Source organism: Magnolia sinica, chromosome 6 (genome assembly GCF_029962835.1).
Source record: "Magnolia sinica isolate HGM2019 chromosome 6, MsV1, whole genome shotgun sequence".
Taxonomy (NCBI): Eukaryota; Viridiplantae; Streptophyta; class Magnoliopsida; order Magnoliales; family Magnoliaceae; genus Magnolia; species Magnolia sinica.
Window position 1 is genome coordinate 49,038,259 of NC_080578.1, and position 12,301 is coordinate 49,050,559.

The 12,301-nt window shown below is 40.1% G+C and overlaps 1 protein-coding gene across 1 annotated transcript in view; it reads right to left on the reverse strand.

Annotated features, from left to right (window-relative positions):
• Positions 1-4,133: 4,133 nt before the first annotated feature.
• Positions 4,134-12,301, reverse strand: part of LOC131248755 (proteasome subunit beta type-4-like) — a 55,381-nt gene continuing 47,213 nt past the window's right edge. Inside the window, exon 7 of the mRNA XM_058249202.1 lies at positions 4,134-4,479. Within this exon, the coding sequence (XP_058105185.1) occupies positions 4,366-4,479 (114 nt within the window). The 3' untranslated portion in view covers positions 4,134-4,365. The remainder of the gene's footprint in view (positions 4,480-12,301) is intronic.

The window sequence follows — 12,301 nt, forward strand, 5'->3', positions numbered from 1 at the left end:
GCGCTAGTTATGCTACCTCATTAATTAGCACGATAAACATGGCCACGTGGCATCCATCGCATAAAGACAAGCATAAGGTTCTCAACCTCCGCATTAAATAACAAAATGCGGAGTGCCGAAGAAAGATCAAACGAAAATACTCTCAAGCAGGCATAGGATTTATGCCAATACTAGCCCCTTGGTGTTATCACGTGGCGATCTTTCTTTGGTTCACTTTACGGCATAAAAAATGGGCGTAACCACAATGTTGCTGTGATTTTTTGGTCAAATGTCCAAAATGGAGCCTTATGATGAATAAGCAGCTTCAATCATCATACTCACGATTCATTAAGGGGACGACCATTAATGTGCGCCATCCATTATGTAGGGCCCACCTTTGATGTTGGTCATCCATCATGTGAGGCCTATCATCAATGTTATTTCCATCATGTGGCATTCACTTTCAATATCCATCGCCCATCCTGTGACCATCCATCATGTGGGGCCCACCTCTGATGTGGACCATCCATCATGTGGGGCCTGACTTGGATGTGGGCCACTCATCGTTAGGGCCAACCTTTGATGTGGATTGTCCATCATGTGGGCCACACCTTCAATGTGGAGTCCATCATGTGGGCCCCACCTTCAATGTGGGTTTTCCTTCATGCGGGGGGTCGCCCTAGATGTAGACCATTCATCATTAATGGTCAACCTTCGATGTAGACCATCCACCATTTGGGGCCCACCTCGATGTGGGTCATTCATCATGTGGGCCCCGCTTCAATGTCTACTGCCCATCATGCAGAGCCCACCTTTGATGTGGACTATCCATCATGTAGGCCCCACCTTTGAAGTGGGGTTGTCCATTATACCAGCCCACTTTGGATGTGACCTATTTATCATTAGGGGCCAACCTTTCATGTGGACCATCCAATATGTGGGCCCACACTAATATAGGGTCATCCATCATGTGGGGCCTACCTTTGATGTGGATAGTCCATCAGGGGTCTCCTTTGCCAACTACCGTGAGAGAGAGCCTCTTTGGCATGGACCATGACTAAGAAAGAAAAGTACCAATTCAAAAATAATAATAATAATAATAAATAAATAAATGAAACTTATTGAAATAAGTAGCTGTTAGCATTAAGTTACTTTTATAACGATGATTACCAAACTAATTTAAGTAAAAAGAAAAAAAAAAAAAAAAAAAGGTAGGCTAATGACTAACTTATTTGGTGGTATCCAAACGGGCCCTAAGGGGGTGTTTGGCGCATGGTATTGGGACAGATTAAGTGGGATGGGATTCAAAAAACATAAATATTACATATGGGAGGGATTGTCCCCTGTTGTTACCATGGGAGAAGCTTAATTTCATGCTATGTTTGTAATACTCGGTGGTACATTGAATGGATATACCCATCATCATTTGAAACTATTGAGAATAACACATGTGTTATATCCAAACCGTTCATCTGTTTTGTAACCTCATTTTATGGCATGTGCCTAAAAATAAGGCAGATCCAAAACTTATGTGGCCCCAAAGAAGTTTTCAACGATAGGTATTCAATCCCCACTGCTTTATATGGTGGGGTCCACTTGAGCTTTAGATCTACCTAATATTTTGGCCCATGCTCTAAAATGATCTCGAAAAATGGGTGGACGGTGTGGATATAGCCCACACATCATGGTGGGACCTACACAACTTGCCAACATTGAGTGGAATTGGCACGGGACCCAATGCAATTCCATCTAATCTAATTCCAAACTTTTCCAGTCTTCTCAAACATTGAGTGGAATTGGGACCCAATGCAATTCCATCTAATCTAATTCCAAACTTTTCCAGTCTTCTCAAACATTGAGTGGAATTGGCACGGACCGAATGCAATTCCATCCCACCTAATCCCATCAAATACCATGCGCAATTCCATCCCACCTAATCCCATCTAATACCATGCGCTAAGCGCCCCCTGAGAGAAGTTAGCCTATTCTGCAATGTCTCAATTGGGTTAATACAGTTTTAGCTTCAGAGATAGGTTCCTATCGAGCTGCTTTATTTCATTTAATCACGCGTGCCTATTCGAAAGCATTACTGTTTTTAGGATCCAGATTGATTATTTCACTGACTTTCTGAGGTATAGCCTTTCGTCTCAACATCAGTAGCTTAACATCTCGCCCTTTCCGCAGCAGCAAGCGGATAGTGAAATCTTGGCTCCGCAACTAACCTCCTGATTTTGGTCATGTGCCTTGGTCTCCGAACCATTGGGCCAATGATGTTGGAAGGAAGAGGTTGGCTTTGCCATTGCAGTCTGTGGAGCATGGAAGATTGGTCCACTCCGCAAGGTTTCCTACCCATAGAGGTAAAGGAAAGGTCCTTCCCTCCCTCTTGGGCCTGTTGTGGATGAGGGATGTGGTCCACTGTTGATGGACCATGCCCCAAAAATCCTCACCATGAAAAAAAAATTAACCTTTCAAATTGTGGGCAGAAAAATAAAAAGAAGAATTATAACAATTGGCTACATTCAACTGAAAAGGGTACAAGATTGGTAGCTAAGATCTTAAGATCTGAGACATTAAGGAGAATGGTCCATCATTGACAGGTGGCATCAGTTAAATGGTCTGCATTACTGAACATCGGTCTCGTAGAAATTCCTCAAATACTGATATTCTAAAAAGACATACATACTGATACTCGTGCAAAGAGCTACGGTGCATGTTGCATACAGATGCCTAATATCGGAACCTATCAAACCATCAGGAGTATCTTGTCATAAAATTGCCAACTCCTTAGCTCCTTCACCTATGCAACACTTGTGTGCAGCGCTCCAAACATTACCCGTGTCAGTTTAACTCTCAATTACAATACAAGTGCTACACCCCGAAAGGTTGGTGAGAATGCACAAACAGAATAGAACTCCGAGAGAGATTGCATAGCACCAAGAAATAACTTTCACATGTAAACCAAAGAACTCTCCAGATTCTCTACATATCAATTTGCTTAGATTGTCCCATATAGCATTCATCCAACAACCAAGAACACCCTAGAAAACTTTTATAATCTTTCACACTTCTCCTAACTACAAACTAAGTAAAAGAAACTCCAAAACCATACCAATATCTACACAACTCTACCGAACCCTCTCATATGTACAAGTGAAGCTTGAAATGGATAAGTCATTAGTCGATATTCATACTAGTGACAATTCCTTCTCACCTATTGCATCGACAACCTCATTGAGCCTTCGTCAGTCGATGAACATTGGGGTCATGAATGTCAAACCAGCATAGTGTCTCATTCCACTCCTGTATGTGCAAAGTGAGAAGTCATTGCTCCATCCTTGGGTGATACTCTACCACTGACCTATCCACCAACAACTCCCCCCCAGGCCCCACTCTGGCACATAGAGCCGACTGCCCTTCATAGCCAAGAGACCATACCAAGGTCTCTTACTACGTCTTTCACGATCCATCCACATAAATACTCCTCTGAAGTGGTCAGGCATGCTCCCTTAAATTGGCATATTGGAGCCAACTCCTTAGGCTTAGGTGAGGCCAACTCTAACCCTTTGCTCTGTGTCGGCCACATGATTACCCTTACCAGGATGGTATTTCAACAACATGGCAGACTTGTAAGTAATCTCGCTCATGTGCTCGCTTCAGCACACATCATCCTCGGAAACCCCAAGGACAATCTCCTTGTACTCCTTGAAAAGTGACTTAGGCAAGGCATGAGCAGGCCGGACCAACTTGAAAAATAGTTAGCCTAACAGTATCAAATAATTCAGGCTGGCTGGCATAGTTACTATTAGGCCTAAAGGCCACAAGCTCAGATTAATCAATAGACCTAAAAAATCAGTTTGGTCCCAAACGAGGTTCTTTGGCCGAGACCGACTGGTTTTGCCCAAACCATCCAGTAGACACATCCTATGCACATGAGTAGAGTGCGACTTGGACTGACCAATTCATCTATATCAGGTTGACTTGGACAAGCTAAGATGATTTGAGCTGAGTCACCTCTATTCGACTTGCGTTGTCCAATGCACACCAGGAAATTACACACCGACTATCAAGAACCAACTGTTGGCAGGAAGGGGGGAAGTAAGGGCAAATGGGTGCCTGTACAAACTGCCAACATTTCAAGATCCAACAATGACATGTGCATGAAAACTTCTTCATAGATTATTTCAAACAGTAAAAAGACTCATATGAAGTACCAATTTCCTGCTAACATCCAATGGCAAATTTGGTAAATGCCATAACCTCGGACACGGAGGCAATTACCATCTCCAAGAATTGATCTAATCACAGGCTAAAATATGTCTAGTCTGGTAACTGGTTGTTAAAAGTGAAACTTTGACAGAGAAATAGCTCAGGAATATGGTCGAGGATCTACCATGATCCTTCTGCACCCTTGGTTGGATTGTGGAAAGCTGAAAAGCCCCAGAATGTCTTCAAGGAATAGGGCTGCGAAATAGTAACCCCTTCTTCTGTAATCTTAGCAATCTGCAACACCAAAATTGAAATCCTATCAGATTGATTGTCAAGGTATATTAGATAAATGAACAAGCTATATATGTACCCATGTCTGTACCAGTGTTTCAAATATCGCTCGTAGAGTACACTATGTAGCGTAGCATAGCCATAGCTCTACGCAGTGTAGCTAAATAGCGTAAATCCCCCGTAGCGTACTCAACAAGGGTCATAGCGTATGCTGCAGCTACGTAGGGTGCAGCATTTGTAGCGTATGTGACAATGTTTTTTTTTTTTTTTTTTTTTTTTTTTTTTTGTTGGTTATTTAGCTTTTGTTTATTAAGAATGGTGTAAAACTCATCTATTAAAAAAATGATGTAAAACTCACATCATGAAAAACTTAAAATATGAAGTTAAAATCAAACATTTTCTTTGTTTACTTTCACTTAAAATGGTGGTGATCCTGTATTAAAGTTGGTGTGAAACTAGCACATTAAAAAAACCTTTAAAACTAAACTTAAAAGAGAGGATTTTGAAAGAGGGTTTTCGAAAATCCCTCTTTGTATTGATGACATCTATATTGTACTTAATATTCTTAATATGTGGGATTTCTATTTCTTTTTCATACCTGTGAGTTGTGACTAGTAGTTTCAATTAGAGTATTAATTAAAATAGTTTGCTTTGAATGTTGTTGACGTGATGATTATTTGATTTGGCTTATAACTTTATATATCTGGATTGGCTTTTGATAAGTAATGATTAATAACTTTTTTGAACATGCTTATACTTGAGAAATAAATCATCTTTTAGGAATTTTTATATTTTTTGCTTCTCTTACTATTTATCATGTTTTTCCTATTTTTAAATTAAAAAATAGAAGTATCGTGTAGCTCATGCTACATGCTACATAGGTTTGAACATTACGCAAGCTACCCACTATTTTAAACATTGGTATGTACATAAATATGCATGCATAACTAGATGTGCATGAATACGTATGAAATGGTGATAACAAAAGTGTCCAACACGGAAGTCCAAATATATACATGTATACATGATGATATAAATAAATACATGTGTTTTTTGTCTTTCTTAGCATCGATGAAAGTGTGTCTGACCACACAAGCATGCATGTGTTTGTGTGTGAATTGGTAAATGTACATCATGTACATAAGACTATAAAATTTGTCTATGGTTCTGCCTATAAAGGCGGAGAAGTCCATGCCCTTTTGATGTAGGACGAGGCACAGATACATTCCTAGCATGGCTAGACCAAAAGATAGAGCTAGGAATCGAGTCGAGTCGGACCGAGTTAGGGCTGACCCGACTTGATCCGGTTTTGAAATAGGCCTGACCCGAACTCGACTCGACTCGACTCGGTACCGAATCAACATGCCTAAACCGATCTGAATTTGGGTTGGGCTTGGACTAATCCGAACCGAGTCCGACCTAGTAAAAAGTACCAAGTCAGCTCAAGTTGGCACCGATTCGGATTGAGAGATGAGGGAGGAAGTGGAGAGAGAGAGAGAGAGAGAGAGAGAGAGAGAGATGAGGGTGGTTGCCAGGATTGGAAGAGGATGAGGATAAGGGAGGAAGAAAGAGTTTGGGATTGGGTTGGGGTTTTTATTATATATATGCCTGAATTCGAATCGAGTCGGTTTTGGATCGAGTTGAGTCTAACCGAATCGAGTTCCAGGTCGAGTTGGGTCAAGTTACTGGGTAACTCGAACTCGACTCAGTTTGAGTTCAGATTGGGCGAAGCCTACTCGGTTCATACCGACTCATCCATTCGATTCAGATCGAGTCGGGTCCGAATGAGTCAGACGAGTCGAGTCATCCCCTGCCTAGCTCTACCAAAAGAAGACCAAACAAAAGCAGAAGTAATCCGTTAGATCTAGGCCCAGTCCTATGAAGGGCATGATGTAACTGGGCCTTAGGCGCATCCGGATCGAAGAAATTCATTCCGGATATGGAGAAATAGTTGTTTGAAGTGTGAACCATAAATCGGCCATAACTTTCAAACCAAGTATCATTACGGAACACACAACCTATCAATCTTTATCGTAAGAGGCCATTTGGGGTCAACTAACCCACATTGTGGGTCAATTTACTCCAGATGGGTCGTGTCAGTCCCGTTTCGCAAAATTAGTGTGATTCCAGCAAAAAAAAAAAAAAGGATTTTAGGAAAATTTTACTATTTTTAGTAACTCCAATTTTTGTAGTATTTCCTTAATTTTTAGAGTTTTAGATTTCCATCTTTTTAGAAATTACTTGTAATTATGTTCGGACTCTTCTAGTAAAGGTTTATCTAGACTTTTTATTTTTTTGGAAATTAGGCTTTAGATAAGTTTTACTATTTTGGGTAACATCTATTAGGGTTAGAATTCTGTTATTTTTGGTAATTATGAATTAGAGTTTTTTTCTTTATTACTAGTGTAATCGAGAGCTAAGAGAGATTGTAGACATTATTCAATAAAAAAATCGAGTTCTATCTCTTTTTTTTTCTTATGGATTCAAGAAAATACCCTTGTGTATTCAAGGTTTAAATCACTTGAGGAAGACAGCGATCTCTCTCATTATCCCTCCACACTCTTCCCTACGTCAGTTGATATCAAAGCGATGCTTTTCCTTAGCTCAATGACATCTAACCAAGGTTCGGGTAACAATCCCATAGACGGTGCTCCAAGGAATAATCCTATAATAGCGCAGCGTTTGAAGCTTTCTAGCAGGAGAATAGGCAAGCCATGCAAGAACTGCAGGCAGTGATCAACCATTTGACGAAGGTCGTAGGACAAATCTATGTTCTTAATAATAAGCAATACGAGATCAGTGATGGAGCTCGTAGTCATCATGTTCGTGGTGTGACATTGGTGATGAATCACAAACCACCACCTGATAATGGTGAATTGCAGGCCGCCACTTTGATTGTGAGGAAGTTGTTGCATACGCCGAAGGAGGAGATAGATCTGCAGCGGCACAACATCTTTCAAACAAGGTGCACTATGTATAAAAAGGTTTGTGATGCGATCATGGATGGTGAAAGCAGTGAGAATATCGTGTTAAAATTTATGGTGGAAAAGATGCAACTAGAGACAAAAAAGCACTCCTCTCCAAACACGATTAGATGGATCAAGGAGGTAGGCGAGACAAAGGTAATTGAATGATGTCATATTCCTTTCTCCATTGGCAAATATTATAAGGACAAAATAGTGTGTGACATGATTGATATGGAGGCTTGTCACATGTTACTTGCTCGACCATGGCAGTACGATCATGATGCCATGCATAGAGGTCAGGATAATATTTTTCCTTCTGTCAAAGATGGTAGAAAGATTATCCTCATGCCTATAAGTATGGATTACCAACCCAAGACTTCTAAAGTGGATGGCCATTCTCTCATAACTATAAGAGATTTCGTCAAAGAATTTGATGAGATGGGAGAGATCAATGCATTAGAAAAGGAAAAAGAACTAAAACCCACAAACATCCCAAAGATCGTAAAAAAATTTGATACAGGAGAGATCAATGCATTAGTTGTAAAGGAAAAGGAAGTAGAATCCATGGACAACACAGAGAGGTTGAAACCAATATCACGGGAGCCCGATGGAATTATGCCCAATGAACTTGCCAACAAATTGCCCCCCATTCAAGATAGTGCTCTTTCTCAAGCAAAATTCAATTTCAACAAATACAAAATCGATCCACCAACAAGTCCTCATTTGAGGTTGTGCATGATCACGTTCCTAAACATACACTCGACTTGGTCCATTTGCCTACTTTACTGGTTAAGAATGTTGCGGCAAAAAACATGGCGGACCTAGTTCCCCTACGAAAGGAGAGTTTCCGACTGGGACATATAAAAGGCAAAGGAATAAGAAGATTGGCACCTATGTTGTTGATCCTCCCGAAGGCATGGAGATGTCACAAAATTTCATTATGGCAGACCGGTATGAGTATCATAAGTTGAGTTTGTTGAATATCTCGAGGACGAGTTTTTTCTAAGTGGAGTGGATTGATGTAGGACGAGGCACAAATACATTCCTAGCATGGCTAGACCAAAAGAAGACCAAACAAAATCAGAAGTAATTTGTTGGATCCAGGCCCAGTCCTATGAAGGGCATGATGTAAATGGGCCACAAGCGCACATCCGGATCGAAGAAATCCATTCCAGATAGAGAAAAATTGTTGTTTGAAGTGTGTACCATAAATCAACCATAACTTTTGATCCGGATATTGTTACGGAACACACAACCTATCAATCTTTATTGTAAGAGGCCATCTGAGGTCAATCAACCCACATTATGGGTCGCATCAGTCTATTTCGCTAAAAAACACGCACTTCCAGCTAAAAAAGGGGATTTTAGGAAAAAATTATTATTTTTAGTAACTCTGATTTTTGTAGTACTTCCTTAATTTTTAGAGTTTTAGATTTCCATCTTTTTAAAATTACTTGTAATCATGCTAGGGGACTTCTATTAAGGTTTATCTAGACTTTTTATTTTTTATAAATTAGGCTTTAGATGAGTTTTACTATTTTGGGTAACTTCTCGTACGGTTAGAATTTTGCTATTTTTTGATGATTACAATCGATAGTTAAGAGACATTATTCAATTTTATTTTTTTTTTAAAGGATTGAGTTTTACCTCTTTTTTTCTTTCTTGTGGATTCAAGGCTTTTATCACTTGAGGAAGACAATAATCTTTCTCATTATCCCTTCACGCTCTTCCCTGCGTCACTTTTACTTTCCAAAACATAATTAAAAACTCGACAAACTCAACCGAGTTTACTCCACTCAATCAAATTTCATCAAGACGAAAGTGTGTCCGAGCACACGAGCACGTATGTGTTTGTGTGTGAATTGGTAAATACACATCGTGGACTATAAAATGTGTCTGTGGCTCTGCCTGTAAAGGCAGAGAAGTATATGCCCTTTACTTTCCAAAACATAATTAAAAACTCGACAAACTCAACCGAGTGTACTCCACTCAATGAGATTTCATCAAGACTCAAGATGCACTCAACACCCCGCCCTCTGAGGAAGAAAGGGGATATATATATATATATATATATATATATATATATATATATATATATATATATATATATATATATCACCTTTGCACATGTGTCATGGGTCCAAAATCTGAATGGTCCATGTGATGCGGCACCCCATGAAACCCCTAGGGCCCAACTTTCAACTGGATCCAAAACTCTGGTGGGCTGTAGCAAAGCAAGGCAAATCAGGGCAATGAAACTATTTCCTTTTACCATGGCCCACCAAAGTTTTGGATCAGGGTAAAAGTTGGGCCCTTGGGGTTTGATGGGGTGTTACGTCATGTGGATCGTCCAGATTTTGGGTTCACATCAAGTGAGATGAGTTCTAAAAAAGTTCTCATCGAGTTGTCGTGAGAACTCGCACACAAGTGAGCGTCTCTCTCTCTCTCTCTCTCTCTCTCTCTCTCTCTCTCTCGCTCTCTGTATGGGAAATGGTACTACGAGGTCGACCTTATGGGAACTTCCCATGAGGTCGAGCAATGTGGGCCCCAATGATGTGTGTCGAAAATCAACACCATTAGCTAGCTACACCATTCCATGGTGGGCCACGAGTAGGGGTGTACACAAACTGAGCTAGCTCGGTTAGCTCGCTCGACTCGACTCAAAAAAGCTCAATTCAACTCAGTTCGAAGCTGAGTTCGAGCCGAATCGAGCTGATTTTTTTAGCTCGAAAACGAGTTTGAGCTGGCCCTAGCTCGACTTGACTCGGATCGAACCAGTTCGGTGACTTGGTTACTTTGATATTGATGTTGCTCACCAAGTGTTTGATGAAATGACTCAACGAAGTGTGGCTAGTGGCAAGGAAGGTATGTATATGAAATAAATACCCTTTTTTTTCTTGATTTTTATGTTGCTTAGAAGGCGTTTGATAAAATACATGTAAAACCATTGTTGCTGTTTTACACAATGAGATTTTGAAGGTGCAGTCCATGTGTTTGTGAAAATGCTGCACAAGTGAACTAGGCTCGATCTTGGCTCGAACTCGGCTCAAACTGACCCGAGCTACTAACTAACCCAAGCCGAGTTGGCCAGTCAGGCTCGAGGACTGAGCCGAGCCGAGTTCGAGTTGGGGTCAGCTAGTGGTCGAGCTGAGGCTAGTTCGACTCAGTTCGACTCGTGTACACCCCTAGCCACGGGCTTAAAAATGAAGACAATCTATGACTTGGGTGGGCCACACCACATACAACAGTTGAGAGGGGTTACCTCCCATTGAAACATTCATAATCATTTATTGGGCCCATTGAGATGTGTTTCACAAATCCAGCCCATCCATTGTATGTGTCACACTTGAATGAGGGGTCAGACCAAGTTTTAGCCGCATCCAAAACTCAAGTGGGCCCCACCAAGTGCTTTTATATGTTTAAAGCATGTATTCACATGGTTTTAGATGGTATGGCCCACCTGAGCATCATATACGGTTGACTTTTGGGATATCCCCTAACCTAAAGGGGACCCATCTAGCTGATGGTGTAGATGTTTGACACACATCACGTGGGGCCCACACTGCTCGACCTCATAGTACAATTCCCTATATATATATATATATATATATATATATATATATATATATATATATATATATATACACACACACACAAGCTTTATGGCCACACTGTGATGTGTAGGACATCCACACCATGCATTTGGTAGCTGCCCTCTAGGTTATGGGATGTCCCAAAAATCAGCCATATTTGAAACTCAGTGGGCCACCATGCAATCTGAAACCATATAAAGTCATGCCTAAAACATCTCAAAGTATCTAGTGGGACCCACCTGAGTTTTGGACTGGACTGAAATTTGGTGTGAGCCATTATCCAAGTGAGACAAACACAATGGATGGTTAGATCACATCTCACTGGGTTGTATAAACAATCAGGAAGATTTCAATGGGTGTCCACTCTCAATTGTTGTCTATGGTGTGGCCCACCAAAGTCATGGATTGGCCTAATTTTTTCGACCCATGGGAGGGTGTATCTAATTGATGGTGTGGATGTCCAACACATTATAGTGGAGCTATGTATTATAGTCGAGCCGGCACATGCACGCATACACAGAGAAAAATGCTCACACACAATTAGTTATATGTCCACCTAATTCCTAATTTAGAGATTAATTAATACTAATAAATGCGTAGAGCGAGAAGAGTTATTTCAAGCCACTTTGCAAAAAATGGGCGGCGGCTTGGGTGGGCCCCACTGTGATGTTAATATGAAATCCACCCAGACCATCAGGTACATCACCCCATGGCGATTTTCTATAAAAATCACACTTTCTCACTCTTTTATCACTTCTTTTGATTCTTACTCGTTCCTAAACTTTCTATGGAAATTTCAACCATCATTAACTAATTATTTTGGATTAAAACAATTCATTTAAGCAATTTGGGAAAATCGAAGCTCTATGGACCATTTTGGAAAAATTTTGAAAATATAGGAATGCGTTTTTTTTTTTCTTGCTATAAACGAATTGTATGAAGATTCAATCATCAAATCGACCACATCTTGGTAGATTTTTGGTTGATTTGGTGATAATTTTTAGTTTTTTTTCAAAAAAAAAAAAAAATTTATTTAAAAATACCCAAAAATCATTTTTTTTATTGAGTGTGGATGATTCCAATTGTTTGGGATGAGTAGATGTATATATCCATATGTTGATTTTGGATTGTTGATAGCATTTTCTTTCTTTATTTTTCTTATTTTCGGATGAATAGTACCTTCTTATGAAAAATGGAAAAAAGAAATTATTCTTTTAATTGATGTTTGGTGTGGATGGTTCCAATCGATGTAGAATGAGTAGATGT